Source organism: Pseudorca crassidens, chromosome 9 (genome assembly GCF_039906515.1).
Source record: "Pseudorca crassidens isolate mPseCra1 chromosome 9, mPseCra1.hap1, whole genome shotgun sequence".
In the NCBI taxonomy this organism is placed as follows: Eukaryota; Metazoa; Chordata; class Mammalia; order Artiodactyla; family Delphinidae; genus Pseudorca; species Pseudorca crassidens.
In genome coordinates this window covers 3,238,097-3,262,280 of record NC_090304.1, presented here as the reverse complement: position 1 = coordinate 3,262,280, position 24,184 = coordinate 3,238,097, and the positions used below count along the sequence as shown (strand labels likewise).

Sequence of the window (24,184 nt, the reverse complement as noted above, 5' to 3'; positions counted from 1 at the left end):
AAAAAGCAGCTGCACTTTTAAAGTCTACCGCGCTGCATCTCCCATCCGCTCCAACCCGGGGACGGCCAAGGACAGCCGAGCGGTGGTTTTGAAAGCGTCCACCCGGCCGGGACGGCCAGCAGTGCCCTGACCTTCCTTACTCCTGCCCAAGTGCTCTGCATGTGCTCCAGGTAGCGGACAGACTAGAGTCAAACTTCCTATTTTCCCCAGGTCTTAGTTCCTAAACTGCCCTCTGGAAGCACCAGGGATGCACATGCCACAATTCTGCAAAGGGGCTGGAGACTTAGGAAAACGACAACAACAACAAAAAAACCCCCGGCACCTTCAAGTGGGTTAAAATTCCAGACCAACTACAACAAAGCCCTTTCGCCCCCCAGGAGTAATTATTCCCCTCCGTGGCGGGGATGAACGACCAGCAATTTTAGGAGGAAAGGGAGGCCCCAGCTCCCCGGGAGAATCAGTAAGAAACTGCTCGTTCCTGTGCACCACGCACCCTACAGCTCGTTCCTTACCTTCCTTCTTGCTGAAGGCATTTAACAAAGACTTCATTTTCCCTCCGACTTCGGCAGTGGTCCGCTCATTATATAACCTTCTCGGATGGGAGGAAGGGGAGCAGGGCTGCCCGGCCCCTGGGCTCTGGAGCGTCTCGGACCCGGGGAGCGGTGGCGGGCCTCTGGGCACTGCCGGCTCCCAAGCACAGCTGGGCAGGCCAGACCCAGCATGCTGGTGACAAAGCCCACCCCATATTCTGCCTGTCAGCTGGGAGCCAACTGTGCGTAGACTGGGGCTGCTCTCAAAGCCCGCGGCCTCTCCCCGCGCCCGTCATGTGAGCGGTGCCACCCTGCTTTTGTGATCAGTGCATCGGTGAGCCGGAACCCCCCCCCGCCCCCCCCCCCCCCGCGATGACCCAAGGACCCTCCGGCTGGGGCTCCGGCCACTCCCGCTCAGAGGCGCCCGGGGCTACATGGCATGCACTGTGCTTCGCTGATTTTCATTTTAAAGAAAAAGCCAAATGCTCTCGAATGCCGTTTGTCCGCCAGCTGATGTGGGGAGCCAGTCGAGGAGATAAAACATCCCGGTTCCAGATAAGCCGCGCGCCAGACCCGTGTTAACTGGGCGGCCGGTGCCAGCCTCCTGGAATTTCTGAACATGACCCAGATTTCCATTGGCGAGAATCACACACAAGGACCCATTGCTTCTCTGGCTCCCCCCCGCCTCCCCCTTGGAGGTAATGACCCTGGAGAAAACAGGATTTCCACCCACCCTCCTTTTTTTTTTGAAACAAAAGAGAGATAAAACAAACTGCAGCCCAGCCACGCACGGCTCGCCCTAATTCCAGGCAGCTGAGAAAAGTGAGCGTTTTCAGAGCCACGCTGCACGTTCCTTACAGAGTCCGGGAGACACAGGGAGAGGCGACAGGGAGAAAGTTCTGCCCGTGCAGGAAACACAAAGGGAGGGGCCATGGCTGGCGAACCCCACGGCAGGTGGAACGGGGTTATTTCTACACAAGGAGAAAGGTCTTCCCGAAAACTAAACGGAGCATCTCAGGGAGCGGGCTCTGCCACCCGACGCATCTGCTGCTGGGGCTGTAATTAAGTGTGTGTTTTTTCTGTTGCTAAGAGAACTGCTTCTGAAATTCGAAAAAAAAAAAAAAAAGAGCGAGCGAGCGAGAGAGAAAGATGGGAGGAGATGAGGAAAAGCAACGGGAGCCTGTAAGTTGAATTCCATATGGTCGACATGCTTTGTGCCAACAAAAATGGCAGCGTAAGCACTGGGAACATCTCCTCACGGGATGCCCAGGCTGGCGGGACGTCCCACCAAACGGTCTCTCCAGGGTAGCGAGAATGGAGACTGGGTGCCCTGTTCCAGCCGAGCATTTGAGCCTCATCCTCCTTGCACTCCCACGACGCCCCATCGCACAGCTCGGAGCTGCCTTCAAACCCCGCCCCCGGTGACCCTCCCCCGCCATGCCAGCGCCCAGGCCATTTCTGCCCCAGGAGACATTCGGCCGCTGGTGCAGTTTATCAACAAAGACCCCACGACCTGCCCCTCACCACTCACGTCCCTGGGGGACAGAGGTGGCGCTGGCACAGCTGGATGTCCTTGGACCTTGGTGCAAGGCTGAAAAGCTTCCAGAAGCATCTCTCTCGGATGTAGAAAGCGTCACGAACAAGGACACAGCCGCTTCCACTTGGGGAGCCTGCAGCTCTGCCACCGGGTTTACTCGCCAGGGGTCTTCAGGGTGGGGAAGTCTAGTTTATCGGGGGGCTGTTGGCCATCTGCCCTGGCTGGGACAGGATGCCACAGGGACGGTGAAACTAGGGACTTGCCCCGGAGGCCGGGGCCCTGCCATGTTGGTCCCGAGCGCTTGCCCAGCCCAGGAAACCCTCTAGGGAGTGGGCGGCGATGCAGTGCTCAACCCTCCCTCCATCTGCTAGTGATTGACGCTGTCCCAGAGCGTGAGCTTCTCCCGCACCAAGTGCCCGCGACAATCTTTGCTGTGGCGCTGCCACCTTGGCTGTCAGCAGAGAGTGCGTGTGTTTCGGGGTTGATGGGCGGCGACCTCGCCAAAGGCCAGAGGTGCCGGGCCATCGCCGGCTCCCCCGCTGTGGACCTGGGGCGGAGCCCTTGCCCCCGTGCTGGGAGCAGAACCAGAGATGCCCAAAGGGCATTTACACGTGGCCCAGGTGGGACAGCCCCCAGCCCACGTCCCCGTCACTGTGTTGGAGTGACCCTCATGGGTGCGTTTGTCCACAGGTAGGAGCAGAGTTTGGAAACGAGGGGGCCTCCCGGCTGCTCACCCGAGAGGTGAGCCTCGCTGAGACAGACCCTGTAACCAGGAAACAGGCTGGCTGGCCCCGGGCAGAGGGGCAGGCGGGGCGCTCCATCACCCCTCACCCCCCGCCCAGGGTCTACGTCCCATCACACGTGTGGACCCGAGCTGTGCGGGCCCAGGGGATGCAGCAGTGGTCAGGACAGAAAAGGTTCTGGCTCCCTCCCAGGCTGCATGAGTGGCGGGGTGGGGGCATAAGAGCAGACTTTGGACATAACAGAATTTGAGGAACCCCAGGAAACACCCCTTAGCCAAAGGATTCCCATTCCAGACACCTTCAGTTCTTCTAATAAGCAGACAGCTCTTCCAATCACCCTTCCAGGAACCTGAGCAAACAATTCCCCAAGACTAGGAGCCAGAGCTGAGGTTCATGTGCAGACCTACTGTGTGCCCGGCCCCACGGACCAGGCTCTGCTCCACAGAAATCCTGCCGGGCTTTGGGGAGGAGGTGGTCCATTCCTGACTTCACCCTCCTCGCCCATGTAAAACCTCCTCGCCACTGGCAGGCATGCTCTCCTTGAATACTTCCAGAAACAGGGAGCTCACTACCTGTGTGCTGGCTCTGCACCCATGTGCACCAGTCTCCTTTACTGTCACACAGACAACACGCCCGCACCTGCCACATACTAATTGGAAGGGAAAGCCGAGGCGTTCGAAGCACAGACTTCATCCCAACAAATAAAGTAGGTTTGGAGGTGTCGGGGCCCAGCCCAAAGCTGGCTAAGCTTTCCTCCCATCAACTCCTAGACTCTTTCTTCCTACACAGGGCTTTCCCGGAGCATCCCAAGTGACTATCAGAGGCTGTGCTGGTCACATTCCTGCTGACTGAGGTTTGGTTCCAAATGGATTTCATTCCAAACGAGGGGGAGAAGGGAGAAGAAGAATTCTGGGTCCAAGCAGGGCTGGGGTGAGGCGGGTGGGGACCTGGATGCTACCTGGTGAATCTGTCCACCTGCTCACCCACCCGTCCACCTCAAAGGATAAATGAGCATCTTTTGAGTTGGGGCCTGTTTGAAAGACACAAAGGCAGGAGGAGGGATTAGATGGAGGTCCCCCAAATCAGATAGCTTCTAGGAAGGAAGAAGGTCACCCCAGCACGAACCCCTAGCTGTCAGCCTTCTGGCCTGGCCTTTTAGCATCACCTCAGCCCCACCCAGCCCGAGTCCAGTGCCAGGCCCTCGGTAAGAAGCAGTAAGTAAATCATAAACGATGCGTGAGACGGCCCCGCCCTCCCGCCCGCCCCACGCCCCCCCTACCCCGGCCTGCACAGCTTTGGCCTCTGCGCCCTCTGCCCCCGCTCGCTCTGGCCGCCTCCCAAACCCTCACTGTCTAAGCCCTTCATCTGCCAGGTCTCTTGACAACTGCCTGATAACAGGCTGAAAATAATTTCATTTTTCCTATGAAAAAGGCTGTTCGCACATCAGAACATTTCAAGACGCTCTGAAGTCCTGGCAGGGAGGATGCGCCAGGTGTTATAAGCAAGCCTGGTGAGAGTCTGCGGGGCTGGTGGGTCTCAGGCGTGGACAGTCAGCCCACCTCTCCTCGCCGTGCCAGCCGGCGGGGAAAGAGCCCGGTGAGGGCAAGTGGGCCAGCATCTGAGTTAGGGGCCGGCTCTGTGTCTTACTGCTGGGCGGCTATGGGCTGGTCAGGCACCCCGGCCCTGGGTTTCCCCATCTGTAAGGTAGGAATAACCCAACGCATTCCCAGTGTTGGCTGTGGGATCGCATAAGTCGTGTTTAGAGCCCGAAAAGGGGGAGGTCAGCCTTCTGGGGTCGAGTCCCAGCCCCTTCACCTCCCAGCTCTGTGTCCGGGGAAAGTCGCGGTAAATCTCTATACATTCATTTCCTCTTCTATCAGTGGGGTGTGAACGGCGTCGCCACACAGGAGGCGAGGATCAAATCAATATCTGTAACAGTGCCTGGACGCGAAGGTTGCCACGGCTAAATGTGCAACTGCTAAATAAATACATTTAACGAAAAAAAAAATCTGTGAGTGAATCCCAAGTCAATCTACCCGGCACCCACCCTGCCCCTGCGCCTGTGATAAGCCCTGCAAGGTCCCTCAGAATGCATTTACATGGCCTCTTTGGGTGCCGCCTCCTCCAGGAAGTCTCCCGGATGGATCCAGTCACTGGAGAGACACCCCCCACTCCGCCCGCCCGACCGAGGGCCACCCTGGGGACCTTCCGGCTCCAGGGAACATCAATCTTCCTGAAACCAGGTCTAGCGTCCAGCTCCCCTACCGTCCCGCAAACGGGGTGTGCTCCCACTGCTGTGGACATGAGCGAATGAATGAACCGGAAAAGAGGGAGGTGGCGAGTCCAGCTTCTACTTTGTTCTGAGTGTCCCCAGGCCCTCCTCCAGGCCCACCAAGCTGGTCTCCTTGGTTGTACTGAAATCGCCTCCCTTCTCTGCCCCATCCTACCTCCATCCACCCCCATGTCCGCCCAGGCCCTGACCGATCCTTGCTGGGCAGCAGAGAAGGACGGCCCTGCAGGGCTGTCGCCCGGTCCCCACGGGCAGGCGCGCTGGACATCGGTCAGGCCAGTGTCCTCAGTGTCCTTGCCGTGTCTGCAGAGTCCCCACCCCCCGTCCTGCCTGTCTGGGGGTGGGGGGAGCTGGGGCTCATTCTTTCAGCTTTTGCGCTGCTGCCAGGGCTCCAGGCAACCCGAGGCACGGCCAAGGCTCTGCTTCAGGAGGAGCAACGCCACGGGGCCAGTGGGCGTGGCCACGGGGCCAGTGGGCGTGGCCTCAAGGCGGCGCCGGCTCCACGGAACAGCCGCGTGGGCTGGTTACCAGCCTGGCCACACAGCTCGCGAGCCTGGCTCTCTGGCCCCCTTGGCACACTGAGAGCCACCAAACTCCTTGGGGCCCTTCCTTTTCTTCATCAACAGCCAGAGCGATCTCTTCAATAAGACCCTGGCTGACCAGCTGGCGGGGCTGGGGCTGGGATACGAATGTCTCCAAGGCCCTGAAATCCCAGGGGTAGTGGCTGTTTCCCTTCTCTTTCCAAGCGGCCTGGGGATTCACTCAGGCCCCGCCTCCTACTTGTGGGGGTGTGGAGAAGGGAGAGCTGGCTGGGATGGAGACAGGGGCTGGGCAAGCAGGAGAGTCCCTGAGTCTATCTCTGCCATAATGCAAACTTGCGGAGGCGGCTGCAGCCTCTCGACAGACAGGAGGCCCATGGGGAACGGAAAAGAGGAAACGAAACTCCAGAGGGTCTCAGTGGCCCACCAGCCCCGCCCTCCACTTTATCTTACAGGAGCGAAAACCAATTGCTGAAAAGGAAACTGTGTGCGAGAGCCTCGCCCAGCTCACCAAGCCAGGATCAGGGAGGCAGCGGGTCCTGGGGGGCTGTGGGCTAGACCCGGATTCTTCCTGCTTACTCCCCACCTGATCCAAAGTAGCAGACCTTGCTTCCTTTCCGCGTTGCTTTAGATAACTGCAACTTTAACATTAGTAGGCAACATTTCTCCATCTCACAATAATTGTTAAATGAATCATACTTTTATAAATAACAGGGGATATAAAAAGGCGTCTCAGCAATAATGCGGGGTTATCTTTGAACAAAGATGTAGGTGTCTGCAGGATTTGTAACGTTCCCGTCAGCTGGGGCCACAGAGGGAAGCTTTGCTCCTGGAGGATCCATTGAGGCCCCTGGATAATTGGGTAAGGGGCACCGATGAGGGGGCTTCAGAACCCCCCCGGGGTGGGGGTCTCTCCCCAGGGCGGCCCGGCTCCCTGCTGATGGTAGCAGGGGTCAGGGGCTCTGGCAGGGGCTACCCACCAGTCCTGACGCAGTGCTTTAGAGTCAAGACCAAGGTCAGAGCAGGGACAGGGAGAGGGGCTGTGGAGGGTTGAACTGGGGCTGGCCACACAGGATGAGGGTCCTCAAGGTGCATTCTGGAAGGACCGTGGACTCCAAACCCTGCCTGTGCCCCTCCCACCGTGCAGCTTCCGCCTGTGCCCCAGAGTCCCGCAGAGACACTGCATGCCGGGCAAACGCTCTCCCCGGGTGGGGTGGGGCAAGGGGCAGCGCTGTGGCTTAATAAAGAAAGCAAGAGCCACCCTGGGTGGCCCTTCTGAGAGCCCAGCGACGGAGGACATCTGGACATCCCACAGGGGAAACTGAGGCTCAGGGCGCTGAGACAAGTCACCAGTGCCCACCCTGCCCAACTGCTCAATGGAACCGCCCTCAACCCCCAAGGCCAGACGTGGACACCTCTTCCGGAAGCCTTCTGGGTGCCTGGACACTGGGGACTGTACTGCAGGTGCCAGGGCCCCACAGAGTGAACCTCTGCAGCCACGGATGCCCACATGTCTCAGGACACACTGAAAAGTTAACCACACACAGAGCGATTTGTTGAAAGGCAGCCCCTGAGCTGGCTGGAGGGTAACCAGAGTGACCACGTGCTAGAGACAGAAGGTTATCTCCCCCAAATTCATATGCTGAAGCCCTGACTCCCAGTGGGATGGTATTGGGAGGTGGGGCCTTTGGGAGGTGATTAGGTCATGAGGGTGGGGCCCCATGATGGGATTAGTGCCCTTATAAGAAGAGGCAGGGAGAGACATCTCTTTCTGCCATATGAGGACACAGAGAGAAGGCACCATCTGCAAACCAGGAGGTGGGGCCTCACCGGGACCTGAACTGGTAGGCACCTTGATCTTGGACGTCCAGCCTCCAGGACTGTGAGAGATAAATGTCTGCTGTTTAACGTGCACTGTCTGTGGTGTTTTGTTAGAGCTGCCTGAACTTCAAAGACACCACATGTGGCAGGCTGTGTCGCTCTCCCTTATAGGCCCCCAGGGGTCCTCATGCCATCACCTCCGCTCCCCCTGCTCCTTCACACCGCCCCTCCCCCCGCAGGCCCCTGCCAGCCCCTCTCGGTGCCCTGAACACCCCTCTGGGCCTCACCTCTGCTGTGGCCCCCACATGGACTCCTTTACCCTCCCCTCGAGCTGGCTTCTCTAATCCCCATCCTTCAGCACTCACTCTCGAGGTCGCCTCATCCCAGAGGTGTTTCTTGACCATCCTTTTTAAAAAGGCAACCCTCTTATTCTCTCTCTTAGCCCCTTGTTTCTTTTCCTTCATTGCACTTCTCAAAAACTGAAATCACACCATTTGTGAGTTTGCTTATATTACCGTATTTTATCCACAGGGACTGCGTCTGTCTTATTCACCACTTCATCACCAGAACACAGCTCAGCCTCCCACTGGATACCTGTGCTTTTCTACCTTGATTCGATGAATGAACAAATGAAAGAATGATACTTTCCTACCTCACATCCTGGACTTTGTCACTGAGGCTTTCACTGTGCTTGTCTCACTACATGAAATACCTGTTTCTAGAACTCTTCCCACCATGAACACCTCCACCCCACAAGCTGGAACCTTCTGGAAGGCATGGGTGGGGGAGGGGCTTTACACAGGGTACAACACAAGACCTGGCACCAAGAGGGAGCTTATAAATACATGTTCCAGTTACTTTAGGTCCTTGTCTGCCTATTAACATCTGGGTTGTCTCTGGGTCTGCTTCTGTTAATCGAGGTCTCCTTTGATTACATGTCATGCTTTCCTGCTTCTTTGCCTGTGTAGTCATTTTTGATTCTATATCAGCCATTGTGTTTGATATGTTGTAGAGACTCTGGGTCTTGTTATTTTCCTCTGAAGAGTGTTGAGTTCCTCTGGCAGGGAGTAAAATTATCAGCAGAACACTTTGTCCTGTGAAGGCATGGCTTTTAGGCTTTTGGGGGAAATCTCTGTTGGTGTGGTCCTTATGGGAGGTCCTGAGTTCTGGGGCCCTTCCTGGGCTCTGGCAGAAACAAACTCCTCTAATGAGACAGAACCCAACTCCACATTGTCTCCCCTTGGCTCGTTGAGCTTTAAGCTACTGTGTTCCACTGGGACCCCTGGACTCTCCTTTTGCACATGACAGTTCAGAAGTCAGTCAAGGATTTGAGGGGGGTTTATGTGCAGATTTGGGGGCTATCCACTTTCCAGCTTCTCCCCCTGCACCCCCATTTCCAGCCACTCAGGTGGCCCTGACCCTGACCTCCAACCGCTGGATCCTCAACCCAGAGAAACTCACTTTCTATCAGGGAACCCCCTCATTCACGTGGGTCTCACCTGGAGGACTCCCTTCTGTCAAGGGTCCTGGCCCCTCTGGTTCCATCTGCTTTCAGTTACCTATCAATGGCTCAAAGCAGTTGTTGTTATTTTTATATATTTTGTCTCAAGTTTGTCATTGTTATCAGCAGGAGGGTTCCTCCGACCTGAGCCGCTCTGACATTATTGGAAGGTAGAAGTCATGGGTTCATAAACATATATTAAGCAAACAAGCATCTCCCCAACTGCCCCCCTGTACGCACACACAGTATGTGGCAGTGAGTCCCTGATCTCTGTGTCTAGAGGCAGCAGCTATGTCCGCTGGGGAGATGGTGAGTGTGTCAAAGCAGAGACAGGCCGGAGTGAGGAAGCCTGGGTGCGCCTTGACCACGGACCGTGGAAGCCAAGACATGCAGCTGTTCCTGGCACCATGGGTGCCCTTGCAGCCTGGTGGGAAGGATCACAGACACTGGGGAGGTTTGTTTCAACACAAGAATCCAGCCTTTGAAGGTTTCGGGCCCCCACCTTTTAGATCAAAGTGTTAGCGGATCAAAACCTGTATAGGTGCCGGGATGCCTGGAGAATGAAGTGCTCGTGACAGCCCTGAGTGAGCACTGCGATGGTCCCCGTGTCAGTCCCACCTGGGTTCATGCCCTCGCTAGCAGGTCCTAAGGCAGGTTTGTATTCTGGGAACTAATTAAGCCTCGGTGACTGATTTCACCTTCAAATGAATTCCTGCCCGGGTCGAGCTGGCAGCAGAGCTCGATCAGGTGCCACCGTCAGGCAAACCCCAAGTCCAGGCAGAACCCAACCGCGAGGGGCAGGAGAGGAGAGCAGCCTCCGGTGGGCCAGCCAGTGGGCCGTGGCCTCGGAAAGTCAGGCGAAGAGATGCGGACGGCGGCTGCCTCCCATGAGCAATTTGGGATGAGCAGAGGGAGGGCTCTGAGGGCTGGGGCGGTGGTCGTTTCTCCAACATTAATACCCGCATCATCACTGTAGCCCCCCCACTCTGAGCGTCCACCCAGCGCAGCCCAGGGCCGGGCCTGTCACACGTTCCGTTCTCTCAACAGCCAGGTGAGGTGGGTCCTTTCATGCCCATTTTACGGACGTGAAGATAGAGGCTCAAGCAGTGCCAGAACTCACTCAACCCCGTGCCCTTCACTCTGGGGCAGCGCTGGCCTCACTTCCACCTCAACGTCAAAGCCAGCCAGTGGTGTCCCGACCGCTGGACAGGAGGGAGTGGGGTAGACCCTGCAGGGGGAGGGCAGGGGGCTCACCTTGGGGGGCAGGGGGAGGACAGGTGATGCTGAATGGGGAAGTCAACTGACTCACCTGTGTGCGTACTGATCCCACCTCTGCTTGGCTGTGGGTCCCACCTCCCCTGGGCCTCAGTTTCCCCATATGTCAAATAAGGGGTCAAACAGAACGCCCACTAAAAGTCCTTCTGGCTGGCAAACCCGAGGACCCTGTCAGCTCCGTGGAGCATCCTTCTCCAAGAGGAGAGAGGGTTCTTGGGGCCGAGTGTGTGTTTTAGGGGGAGCTGGGCAGCCACACAGCGAGGCTGGAGCCTGCAGGCCATGGGCACCCCGCAACCCCGGCAGGCCGAGGACAGAACCACAGGATCTTCAGGGCTGCTGGGCAGGGTCCCACTTGGCCACCTGGGCCCTGGGGTACCTCTGAGACTCAGGGCAGGCCTCCCCAGGTCAAAGGGACTTGATGGATTTCACTGGGGCCCCACAGACACGTTGGCTTGCTCTGCTCTCTTGCAGAAATGTAGAAAAGACGTGGGATCCAGAAATAAGACAATAGTCACCACAACAGCAAAAGTGGAAGCAGTAGACAATGACTGCTACGCGTGTCTCCTATCTGTCCCTTCTCCCCACGACCGTGCCAAGTGGCGACTCCCCCCCGTTGTGCACTGGAGGACCCTTGAGGCCCAGAGCACCTCAGTAACCTGCCTGAGGTCACACAGCCTGGCCATGGGGCTGGGGGGTGGGGTCTGCCCTTAGCCCCATCCCTGACCCAGCAGCTGATACTGAACCCAAGCCCTGCAATTCGATGTCCCAGAAGGGCCTGGAATTTCAGCCCTGACCTGGGTGCTTGCACCAGCCCCCGAGATGTCACCAGCCCCTCTGCCTGTCCTCCCCACTCACTGGGCGAGCCAGCTCCTGCAGGATGAGGGGACTGGTGGGGGCGGGGGAGGGCTGGGGGGCGTCTACCTGTCTCTCCTGTGCTGTTTCCTACCTCGTCCGGGGTGTCCAGCTGACACACCCATCTACGTCAAGTCTCAGTGGCTGCCACAGCCTGGGCAGCCATCCCTGGAGCCCACCCCACCCCATCCTTCAGTCCCAGAGGGGACCACTCACTCCCTATCAAGTGGTCCACCTGCAACCACAGCCCTATTTCCCGGCAGGGTGCCAGGCCCGTGGGACTTGGCCACCTTCTGTGCGTCCCCCCCATTCACTCGGGGCTCCTGCAGGATGGGGGGGACCTTGCCTGTCTGTCTCAGGTGCCCCGCTGCCTGCCAGACCTCAGCGGGACAGCGAGGCCGTAGGTGATGCCCGTGCAGCCCTCGAGGACCCCCAAAGCACTTGTGCACGTCCAACACCTCATTGTGTCTGAAGAGACTTTCAGATCACTCACTCTTTTTAAATTAGAAGACAGTTTTGCCTTCCCTTGATTTGGGGCCAACACACAAGCTGGAAAGAGAAAGCCATTCTGGGGGAGGAAGCAACTTTTCCCTTTGGGGCAGCCCGGGCCGGCTCCCAGAGACACTGTGGGCGGGCCCGAGGTGGTCAAGATGTGGGCCACAGAGCCCCAGGGCCACAGTGGCTACTGCAAGGGCCCTGCCATCCGCCAGTCCTGGCTGCACCTGTGCCGAGGTTTAGCTGTGTGACCACAGACAGGCTGAATGACCTCTCTGAGCCTGTAAGTGGGGCTCTGGTGGCGTCCTTTGCACATGGCCTTTCAGAGGCCCCTTCGGTGGGAGAGCAGTGGGAGGAGGGGAGGGGTCTTCAGCCCTGCATCCCCGGGCCCTTTGGCCGGGTGTGGGCACCTCTGCACACCTTGCTGACCTGAGTCCAGGATTCTCTGCTTCGTGGCACCTGGCTCCTCCTGGGAGGCAGGGGCTCACTTCATGCTCAGGGGAGAAGCCAAGCCCTGTCTCAAAGCTGAAGGAAGCTTCGCCGTAAGGCTCAGGGGGCAGCAAGCAGGGCTCCCACCGCCCAGAGGCCCAAGAGGCGGGCAAGGTCCCTCCGTGCCACACTTCCCTGAGCGCCGTCCTTCAGGCCTGGGCTGGGAACCAGGGGACTGCGTACACACGTCCCTGTGCTTCCACCTTCGGCCCCTAAATTCCATCTCCTTCGATGAGGGGCTGTACCACCCTCGTCTTCCTCCTGGGCTGGGAGATCGGGCCTCAGTGAATCCTTCCCCAGAGACCCCTCAGCCTTCCCTGGGAGGAGCCATGAAGTCTTTGCACCCCCCATCACTCCCCAAGTATGTGTTGGGGGAGCACCCCGAGCTGTTCAGTGCCCTCTCTACGCCCAGCCCGGCCGGCTTTCCTCCACGTTTCTGGACAGAAAGAACCTCCAGCACCATCATCCCGACTAACCCGTCCTCCACGGCATCAGCTCAGCTCATGCATACTCTGCTTAAAAAAAAAAAAATCCAGCAAATGCCCCATTTTCCTAATGGGGTCAGCAGAGCACTCCCTTGTGCAGAACTCTAGCTGTTCAGAGTCACCACCAGGCTGTTCTGTTTCTGCCTGAAACGGTCATGCAATTCCGCTCCCTAAACTCTGAATCTAGCCCACCATAAAGAGCTGCATCTTCCAGAAGAATATTGGGTTTTTTTGTTTTAACATCTTTACTGGAGTATAATTGCTTTACAATGGTGTGTTAGTTTCTGCTGTATCACAAAGTGATTCAGCTGAGACACATATTGTTTAAAATGCCATGCACACTTTCCAGTGTGGCACAGACTTGCCCGCTTCCTAGGATTCAGACACACCCGGAACAGCTGTGGAGGTGGACTGGGCTCTGCATCCTGCCCTTTAAAGACTACCTAGTGTCCCAGCAGTATGGGTCATCCCGCTCCCAGTCACAGAATATCTGATGAGTCAACATGACAAATTCCTTAGAGTCAGGCTGAGACGGTTTTTGGCTTCTCGCTCTTATAAACAACGCTGCCGAGAACATCTTCACGCGCGTAGCCCCCCGCTTCCTCTTTCAAGTCACTTCCTCTGACTCTATTCCCAGGAGCGAGTGGAATTGCCAGGCCAAAAGGTCCGAATGTGTCTATGGCTCTGGATACACTTCTGGTAAATTGCTTTCCCCAAAGAGTTACACCAGAAAATTGGAACCAAATTTTCTCTTAGAAGGAAAAAAAAAATCATTTCTGGAGTGAGAAACAGAAAATGTGTCTCAACCAGGCAATGGTACATTGAGAAAAGCAAGAATATCAGAGTGCTAATAAGAGAACTCATACCCGGAGTGACGTATTAGAGGGGATATGATCCCACTCTGAGGGGCACACCACCACCAGAGGGTCTCTCCTTCCAGCGGAGGAGTGGGCTGTGGTAACCTCAGCCCCCCCAGGTCACCAGGCAAGTCCATGAAGCTTCTCCTGTTTGGCTTCATGAACTTTCCAGGGGTCTGCTTATCAGCAAAGACCGAGCTGATGACACCCGCCTTACTGGATCGGGCACCCAGGGCAGGAGGCTGTCATGGCCCCAAGGGCACAGGCGGAGCGATGGGAGATGTAGGTTTGACGCCCCCGTGTCATTCGCACAGACTGTTCCCAGGAGTCCGAGGCAGGATTCAGAGGAAGCTGATGAAACTGAGATCCCATCAGAAACAGGACGTATGTGATGAAGGAGAGAGAGATGCCCAGTGAGATTAAGAATCAAACAGGTGGCCCCGAGTGAATGAATACACATTTCCCATAATTACAGAGAGATGGAAAACAAGGGAGCAGAACAAAGGAGAGAAAGACAGTGCGTTTCCAACTAGTTTGCAGCACGGTCTGAAAATAGATGCAGTTCGAGGTGGCGCTGGACTGATCTCGCCAGCGCTTGACCCGCGCTTCCTGCAATCGGACTGCAAGCAATGCTCAGTGGGCAGGAAAGCGCACAGATGGTCCCCGTCTCCCCCCAGGAAAAGGGTGGCCTAGGGCAGCGGCCAGGAGCCCAGGATACCGTCTGGGTGCACAGCAACCCTGAGACCGGAACTGGGTTGCGTGGCTTTTGCAAATGGAGAGGCAGGGAGGGGGACTGGAGGGTCTGGGACGTGCCTTTGGGAGGATGGCAGCCCTGTGCAAAGTCAGGGACAGAAAGTGGGGGAGTGACCTATCTATCTGGGCAGAAAAGGACGGCGCTACCCTTCGGTGGGCTTCCTGGGGGAGATACCTGAGCCCTCAGGGTCTCAGGCTGCTCATCTGTGAATTAACAATAATAACAACAATGGTGATGATGATGCCGGCTGACACTGACCCGCGGCTGACAGGGCCCCAGCCCTGCTTTAGCACGGCGCGTGCCTAATGTCAGCACCAAAGCCACAAGGAGTAATACTATCCCACTGATACCAAGGAGGCAACTTCAGCTCAGAGAGCGTCAGTAACCCGCCTGAGGTCACAGAGCTGGGATGCAAGCCGAGGCCCAGAGTCTGCTCTCATTTAAACCCGCACACACTCCGGTGCCTGGAGGACCTACCGCAGTGGGTGCCGTGGGCACAGAATGGGTTGATCCAAACGTGGAGCCTTTGGTGCATGTCCTGGTGCAGAGGATGTGTCCCGGGCACACGACGGGATGTGGGGATTTGTCTGGGTTTGCAAAAGAACACTGCGCCAGGGGGCCGCGCCTCCTTCTCCGCTCTGAGGAGGGGTGTGACCTCAGCAGGGCCAGAGGGGCCCTGGAACAAGACGGCTGAGCCCTTGGCTTCATGGGTGAGGGGTGCAGGCTGACACAGGAGGGGGCCTCCACCCCACACAGGGTCTATGCGGGCTTCGGGGAGACTGAGACACTGGCCTCTGCTTTAGGTCTCATGAGCCATCCCGTGGAGTCAGGGCTCCTCTGGCAGCTGGGATGGGATGTCCTCCCCTCTGCCAACACCACTCTGATGACGGGGTTCCCCGACGCAGCCTTGTCCCTCAGGGCAGCGCCTCTGCTCTGTGTTCTTAAGCAAGAAAGCAATGCCAGGAAGCAGAGCCGTCCACCCCAGAATCTGCCGTCGGTGTTAAAAATGTGGGGCGTGTCTGGCTTCCAGATCACGTGCCGAGGGGGGCCTGCCCCTCACCCCACCCGACACAGGCATCTTGAATCAACTCCAGATTCCTCTAGAAAGGGGCGGGCAACAACACCCTGCCCGAGCGCGTCTCTGCCCGTGGCCGCCGCCGCACCTGGTCTCGCTCTACCGAGTGCTCAGTCCCCACGCTCGGCCCCCCATTAATTCAGCCCAGGGCTCGGGTTCACAGATGCAGCGTCTGAGCTACCTGAACGCGCCCGGGGTCCTCGGATAAATGAACTGACTCGGGGACTTCCCTTCCCTGGCGGTCCAGGGGTGAAGACGTCGCCTTCCAACGCAGGGGGAGAGGGTTCGAGCCCTGGTCGGGGAGCTAAGATCCCACATGCCTCGCGGCCAAAACACCGAAATATAAACAGAGGCAATATTGTAACAAATTCAATAAAGACTTTAAAAATGGTCCACATCAAAAAAATCTTAAAAAAAATGAAATGAACCGACTCAGCTCTGCTACCCCCTGAACCCTTGTAATGTGGCCTCAGAGTGGGTCACCTGGGAAGGTGTGGACCAAAGGTGAGGGCAGGGCTCAGGGGGCGCCGGGGTGGGGCGCCGGGCGGGGGGGAAGCGGCCAGCGTGGGGCACGGCTTCCTTGCGGCTCTAGCAGGCCTGGCAGGGCCCGGGTGCAGGAGGCTGCGCATCCACTTTCAGCTGCTGGAGAGAGCGTGTAGCCCATGGCTCTTCCTTCTGCAGCCCACGAAGCAGCAGGAGGGGCCTCTCCCAGGACAGCGTTTCTTTCTGCCCGAGTCTCTTAGCTACGGCAGTATTATTACGACTTCCTAAAAAAGAAGCCGGCACCCTGGACTTCTACATGAAATCTGATTTTAAACGCCACGACTAGTGACTGTTTTATAGAAATGTGTCTTAAGGTACGGGTAGAAGGAGCTGCTGTGAGCCGCCGGGAATTTGGGGGCTGGGGGGCTTGAATGACGGCTGCTCCCTCTCTGAGCACCCCCGCAGGGGGAAGCAGGCCCCCCCAGCCCACCCCCGAGCACCCCACCAGGCCCAGCGCAGTCACACGGCGGCCTCGGTGTTGACTCAGTGCGGCTTTCCCAAAGTGAGTTCCACGGGACCCTGGGGACCCTGGAGGCAGATGGTGCAAAACAGGTTCCACAGTCGAGTCTGGGAAACACCAGGTCAAACAATGTCAGTACCCACCAGGGCCTTTAACGTTCTAAAGTGCGTCCCGAGGGTCCAGGAAGGGTACAAAGCAGGCAGTGTTTCCAACGGGATTCCGCCCCAGACCCGTGTGTTCTTGCAGAACAGCCGGGAACTCACTAGAACGCAGGACTCTGCACGTGTGATCAGGGCACAGGCGGCAGGCCACCGAGACACAAGCTTCCCGCGGTGCACCCGGGGTGCGATCGCTCTCACGTTCAGAATCAGAGCCCCCGCCTCACCCCACGGGGCGAGCCTGACCCCAGCCCCTTTGGAGACCACCAAGCATCAAACGAGTACGTGACTCTAAGGACCAACGCCACAGTGACACTCAGGCCTTGTGGCCCGGCGGCTCTGCTCGGGGGTTTCTATCCCAGGAGGCCTGAGCCGCGAGCACGGGCGGCTAGGGCGCCCAGGTCACGGTCAGTGCTGCAAACAGGCGGGGCCGAGCGCTCGGGACGGGGAGCAGGCCGGGCACGCCCCCTGGGACGGCAGACAGGGTTGGCGAGGACCGTGAGGCCGTCCCCTCCGTCGGGGCTGGTGGCCGAGGCAGGCCTGGTCGAGGCATGAGGGGCCTGGCTGGAGCAGAACCGCACGTCCACTCGAGGCATCCCCCGGCAGGCGACCTCACCTCCGGGCCTCGGTTTCCTCCTCCTCCAAATGGGAAACGCAAGTGCTCGAGTGAGGATGAAACGGGCTGACACACACGTTGGCTATTCCTGGCCCTTCTCCCTTTGAGAGTTCTTCTTGCGGCATTTATGCCGTCGGAAGGCAACCGACGCAACAAATAGGCAACAAGAGGCGGGGGCGTCGCGTCAAATCCACTGACAGCCGCCATTTATCCAGTCCTCGGGCTCATGGTCGGGGTAAATGTTTCATTACCTTATCTCCTTTTTCGAAAAATTATTATTATTATTTTTGCGGTACGCGGGCCTCTCACCGCTGTGGCCCCTCCCACCGCGGAGCACAGGCTCCGGACGCGCAGGCTCAGCGGCCATGGCTCACGGGCCCAGCCGCTCCGCGGCACGTCGGATCTTCCCGGACCGGGGCACGAACCCGTGTCCCCTGCATCGGCAGGTGGACTCTCAACCGCTGCGCCACCAGGGAAGCCCACCAGGCGGATTCTTAACCACTGCCCCAACAGGGAAGCCTGAAAAACTGTTTTTAATGATGGTCAAGTACACACAACCTAAAACTGACTATTGCTGGTAGCCTAGTGGTTAGGATCTGGTGCTTTCACTGCTGTGGCCCGGGTTCAACCCCTGGTGGGGGAACTGAGATCCCACAAGCTGAGCGGCATGGCCAAAAAAATTTTTTTTTTAACCATTTCTAAGTGTACAGGCCAGTGGCATTAAGTACATTCACACTGTTGTGTGGCTGTCCCCTCCATCCATCCCGAGAACTTCTCCATCTTCCCAATCGGACACTCTGTCCTCATTCAGCACTAACCCCCCACCCGCTCCCCAGCCCTGGTCCCACCATCTACTTTCTGTCTCTCTGGGTTGAGGACTCTAGGTCCTCCTACGAGTGGAATCGGGCAGGATTTGTCCTTCTGTGACTGGCCTGCCTCACTCAGCATGTCCTCCGGTTTCGTTCATGTTGTAGCAAGGGTCAGACTTTCCTCCCCGATTCCCTTGAATCTTCACCACAGTGTCAGGAGGTCCATACTCAGATGGCCAGAGGGACTCAGAGAGGTCAAGCGACATGCCCAAGGTCACACAGCTCCACCTGGGACTTGGCCCTGGACATGTCTGCTCCAAGCCCCACCCTGGCACTGGCCAGCCTCACGCCCACGAGGAGCAGAGGTTTTCACTGAAGTTTCCCTGGATGAGAAGCCTGCATTCACCGGGGGTAGGCGGGGGTGGTCTACCCCGTTCCCTCCTACTCCCCCAGGCGGTGCCCAGAGCTGCTGAAGAAGCCTCAGGCACCCGCGGAAACCGTCTCTGGTGAGGAACGTGTGTCCTGGCTACTCCTGGTGGTTGTGCAGGACCCCGGCTCCGAGTGCACCCGGCCTGGGATGTAACTGTGCCTGCAGCTCAGGCGGGTTAACGTGGATCACAGCTGAGGGCTCAGGGCGCTGCCCAGAGGGACCCCGGCAGCCCGTCGAGATTGTGGGGAGGGGGAGGGGGAGGACCCGCGGGGCCAGGTCTGGACAGGGGTCCCCAAGCCCAAGCGTATCCTCCTGTAACGTGGGCACACTGCCCCTGTGTGCCCCGTCTCAGAGCGAGGTAACGAGAATGGGACTGTCTGTGCCCTGAAGATGCACAAGTGTGGCTCTGGCCCTCCAAGAGGCTCTGGGAGGGAGGGTGGGACCCAGCCCGCAAGGGACTGTCAGCCCCCGAGCGGAATTACCGGACCCTCCCGATCACGCCCAGGTCTCCAAATTGTCCATTCCGCCAAGCCCTTCCTCTCCAACCCTTAGATCCAAACCCCAGAGCCTCACGGGGAAAGGACAGACCTTCCTCTGGAAAAGATGCTTCAATAAAGGCAAAAGAAAGGTCTGGCGTGGCTTGGGCTCCTGCCTGTCCCCCCTTTCTGTCCTTCTATCTTCTTCTGTAACAGAACCTGGCCCTTCAGCTGGTCACCTGGTCACCCAGAAAGAAGATGGCATTTCCCTTCTAGGAGGGAGCCGTGTGGTAAGGTCCTAGCCAACAAGATGCAAATGAAAGCAATGTTGCCATTTAGAAGAAGTATCCTTACAGGGTGGGGACATGCCTGCCTCCTACTCCTTTTTCCTTCTGGCTGATTAGAATGATGATGTGATGGGTAGAGCTGAAGCAGCCACCTTGGACTATGAGGGAAATTGGGAATGAAGTCCACATAGGGCGGAGCAATGAGATAGAAGGACCTGGGCCTCAGACACCATGGAACACTGCCCCAGGGCCGGAACACCTAACTGAAATTTTATTGGAAAGACAAACTTTTGAAAAATTTGGAATTAACTGGTTACTCACAGCCAGATCTCACCATGACTATCAGAGGCTGGCAATGCTGATTTTCTAATACCCGAGAGTGGAAGAGCAGAGTCATTAAGAGCTTTGGGGCCAGCTGGACCGGAGGGTGAGGCTCAGCTCCCCTGATGATACTGAGTGGGTGCAAGGGTCAGATCCCCCATGGCCCCCACAGTCTGGTGGAGAGACGGACTCCTGAACAGATAATTACAATACAATGTGACCAATTAATAAAAACCACCGACACAGGGAGCAAAGTAATCAAACACAGTTCCTTTGAAAAGCAAGACCCTATAGGCCACTCTGCACGCTGGGAAGCAGGAATCTGCAGGGTCCGCTGACCCGGGGGGAGACCTGGGGGGCGGTCTGCAGAGGAGACAAGGCCTCCAATGCAGACACGGAACACTGCTCTGTGTCGGAGCGTGTGGCCGGCTGTCATTTAGCAGGTGCCCCCTGGGAACGCAGGGCGGGGGAGGCTAAGGGCGTGGCTCTGTGCGATGCAGGGCGGGGGCGGGAGGACAGCGGAAGGCGGGAAGGACTGAGGCTGTCCCCCTCGAGGATGGCAGCGGGGTAGGACCTCGCTCCGTGAAGCCCACGTCTCAGGGGGTTTGGGGTGGCCTGTTTTCCTTGAGACCCACACCCAGGACAAGCGTGTGGATAGGAAGGTCCAGCATGGGGTCCAGGGACGCGGTGGCTGCCTTGGCCAGGCCAAGAGCCAGCTGGTCTCCGCACCCTTGTCCACAAGATGAAGCTGATGTCCCCTGACCCAGCGAAGCAGGAGGCTGTGGGAGCCGTGACTCAGGCACGCTCAGGGGCGGGGGGCGTGTCCCGGGGGCCACGGCTGCAGTACCTCTGGCCCCTGGAGTTGGGTGTGCGTGGACACAGGGGGCCTTGGTAGGTCCGACAGGCCCTGGAGAGCCCGTGGGATGCAGCCAGACTGTTTCAGGGAGTGGACTGCAGAACCCCAGCTGGGCGGAGCTGGACCAAGGGTCCCAGAGCCTCCCACAGCCCTGGTGCCCAGAGCTTTGAGGGCCCCAGAACCTTCCACCACCCCAGGGAACATTCCCCGCCTAAAGGGATGAATGTGAAGCAACACTGGAGCCTGGGGAGCAGCTGGCGGCGTCTCTCTGCTTTCTTAATGGGCCAGCGGGGTCCCACGCTGCTCCCTCTTGGCGGGCACGACACAGGCAGATGTGTCATCCAAACAGCACCTGTCAACTTGGAGTTTGCCTCGTGTGGGATGCTTTCTGGGCGTCTTCGTCGGCTCCCAGTTAAAGGAGGAGGTAAGACTAAAACATGGGTGTGATCTCTGAATCTGTGTCCTGGCGCTGCCTCAGCCTGCCGCGAAGTGGGAGGCTCCAAAGAGCTGGAGTGGATTCTCCCACGGTTCTGGAGGCCAAAATCAAGATGTCAGCAGGGCCGCACTCCCTCTGGGGGCTCTGGGGGAGGAGGCTTCCTGCCTCCTCCAGCTTCTGGGGGCTCCAGCGTCTCTCGGATTGTGGCCGCATCCCTCCAGCCTCTGCCCTACCTTCTGTGTGTGCCTATCTGCACGTCTCTGTGTCTGAAGCCCCCTCTCTTCTCTTAGAAAGACGCCAGCCAGTGGATTTAGGGCCCATCTTAATTCAGTACGACCTAATTTTAACGGAACTAATTAAATGTGCAAAGACCTTACTGCCAAATAAGGTTACATTCGGAGGTTCTGGGTGGATGTGAGTTTTGGAGGGGACACTATTCAACCCGTTGTGATCTCCCAGGAATACGACGTATCAGTGTAGACAGTGATTATCTCAGAGGGATGGGGATTTGAGTGATTTTCACATGAAGGTATGTTTGTGTAATTTCTGTGAAGATCAAATATTAACTCTCTAAATAAATAAATACATTCTTGACAAAGAACCAAATTATTTCAAGTCCCCAAGGCCCTTTGTTAACCATCACGTGAAGGAAAGCTACCTCCACCCCGCAATAATGTTGGCATAAATCCTGGTGAATCCACCCCACGAGCAGGTGACCAGCTGATGGTTCAGAAAGCATGGTGCCCTACAGTTGTGGCCGCCACCGCTACCCAGGCGAGCCCCCGGCAAACATAAAGTGAGGAGCTCGAGGGAGAGGATAAGCAAACGGGCTGAGCGGGCTGCAGAGCCAGCTCTCTGGGGACCCCAACCCGGCCTTGAATCTCCTGCCTCCAGGGGGCCCGCTGGAGCCGGGGAGGGGCTAGGCGCAGACCCCAAGGACAAAGCTCAGTCTCCCTGTTCAGGGATGAGCTGGGAAAGGCCCTTCTGGAAACGGAGCTGCAGGAGCTGCGAATGGAAAACGGACGGACTCACGCTCGGAAAGGCTCAGCCCGGGGCGGCAAGCACAGCTGTACAATCCCGTTCTGCTCCCCCCTGGGAGCAGGTGACGCGGCAGCAAAGCCCCCGGGCCCGGGCCAAGCCATCCTGAGAGGGGACGGGACTGGTCTCCCTGCTGCATCGGCGGCCCATTTCAGGAGGGGACAGTGGCACCGGCCACACTCAATTATGTTTCTGCAGAAGTTCAGAAGCGTGTTTCACCCACGGCCATTGGAAAGCTGGCCCTGGATGTTCCAATTATCATCTGTGGAGTGAGGTGGCCTGGGGCCTGGTCCTGCTGTCCCAGAAATCTGGACGCTTCTGGTGACCTGTTATAAAGAAAGGTGCCAATAGGTGCCCCTGTGGCCCTGGCTGTATGCACAGCACGCTCACCTGCTTGTCACCGACTTCATTACGAGGGATAATTAAAAACCGCTTTGCCCTGTTCTCTCCTCCTCCTTAATCCAATTTGGTCACGTGAGGAAAAGAGCTTGGAGGAAACAAACAAGGTATCCTGAGCCCAGGGGACCCACGATTCAGTGGCTGAGAAGTCACCCGGCTTCTGGAGAAGTCTGGAAAACTGATGGCTCAGCCCACCTGAGTCACAGACGACTGCGGGGCCCTCCCCACTGTGCCCCACCCCCTGCACCCCCCGGCTCAGGTCCCGTCCTCCCAACAATTCCAACAGCCTATGGACAGTGCCCTTCAGTCAGCCTCTTCTTTCTTGGTCCAGCTGAAGCCAGACAGAGCCCCCCAGAAAGCAGCTGCAACCGGGGCCCTGTTTTGGGGGAATCGTCCACAGCTGCCACTACCCGGGGGGACTCCGAGCCCCGCCCACCTGCCTACGACGGGTCCCTGGACAAGGGGAAATCATCACCCAGCACCACCCTGTGCAAGCCCAGCCCCCAAGCTGGGAGGGACCCCCAGAACCATGTGGATGATGACGGCGATGGAGACAGTAACAGACGCTGAGCCCGGTGATGGGTCAGGCACGTTTCTAGCAACTTCGCGCGTACTGACCCCCATGGGAACCTGGGAGGGTGTGAATCCCAATCCCTGTACCCAACCTGTACCCACCATCCCGTGAGGTAGTCCCAGCTACTCGGTACCTATCGGAGCAGAATTCTCCCCCCCGCCGCCCTCCTCTACGTATAGAAGCTCAGTGGGCCCTGCGCCTGGAACCCCTACGAGAACCAGGACGGGACCCGGCAGTAGACGTAACGCCTGGCCCTTGGACGGCCCTCAGAACATGCAGCCCAGGGGGACCGAGCGCCCTGATCCCGCTGGCTCCTCTTTCTGTCCCCCTGAAGGGTCCACATGGTGCCACACAGGCGTCACACCGACTGATTGGCAGAGATCTCGGGAATCGTGTTTGTGGAGCACGTCAAAGGCTGGCTGCGAAGGTGAGAGCTGAGCCGCGTGCAGAGAACACGCAGGGTGCCTGGGACTTGTGACGGGGCTCCCCAGGTGTGGACAGTGGTAAGAACACAGGAGTGAAGGAAGTCCAGGGTTCAAATCCTGGCCTCTAAACTCACAGCAGGCAGTGGGTGAAGATAAACTGGCTGTCCTTGAAGGCAGGAGAGCCACCTTCTGTGTGGAGAGCACAGCCTCAGCACTGAGCAGATGTGGGATGAATGAATGGATGGGTGGATGGATGGGTGTATGAGAAGAAAACAGGGAAGAATGAAGGAATGAAAGTAGAAAGGAAGGGGAGATGGATGGATGAGTGGACGACAGGAAAAAAGGAAGAAGGGAAAGCAGGAAGGATAGGTAAGTGGGTGGATGGATGGATGGGTGGATGGGTGGACAGGTGAGTGGATGGATGGATGGACAGATGGATAGATGAGGAATAAATGAATGGATGGTTGATGGACGGATGATGGATGAAGGGGTAGATGGATGGATAGATGGATAGGTGGGTGGGACGATGGACGGATGGGTGGATTGGAGGCAGGATAGATGGGTCCTTGAAAAGATGGAAGGATGAATGGTATATGGGTGTGTGGACTGAATGGATGGTTGGAAGACTGAATGGCTGGGTGGGTAAATGGACGGATGGATAAATGGATGGATGGCCGGGCAGATGGATGAATGGGTGGATGGATGGTTACTTTCAAAATTACAGTATTACTTACGTCTCCGCTAACATCTTTAAGAGGGGCTGCTGACAGGTGGTCTGAGGCCAAGTCAAACGGTTTTATTTTAATAGGTCACTGATTTCGTACACAAAGCCTGTGCTTCGGGACACACTCGTACAACTAGAGGACCTGGAGGCACCTGCCCACGTCCTGCATGGCGCCCACCGGCCAAAGCCAAGCGCCAGCCACCCCCAAAGGGCGGAGCCCTCCAGGTGCTCGAGGCCCCCAAAAGGGGCGAGCTCTCCAGGTGCTCGAGGCCCCTCCGCGACTTGTAGGATTAGGAAGAGGGAAAGATTCTTTACTTCCGTGTCTCTCTCAAAAGAGGGACAAAGAAACACAGACCAGCTGTGTGTGTACAGAAACACTGCCCTCTGCT

At 57.6% G+C, this 24,184-nt stretch overlaps 1 protein-coding gene across 6 annotated transcripts in view; it reads right to left on the bottom strand.

Moving 5' to 3' along the window:
• SHANK2 (SH3 and multiple ankyrin repeat domains 2) overlaps nucleotides 1–24,184 on the bottom strand; it is a 548,806-nt gene that overhangs the window by 282,724 nt on the left and 241,898 nt on the right. The window contains exon 1 of one of the 6 annotated variants that reach the window (XM_067747969.1): nucleotides 513–864. The exons of the other annotated variants lie outside the window; for them this stretch is intronic. Within the exon in view, the coding sequence (XP_067604070.1) occupies nucleotides 513–549 (37 nt within the window). The 5' untranslated portion in view covers nucleotides 550–864. Of the gene's footprint in view, nucleotides 1–512; nucleotides 865–24,184 lie in introns of those variants that run through there. 6 annotated transcript variants of the gene reach the window in all.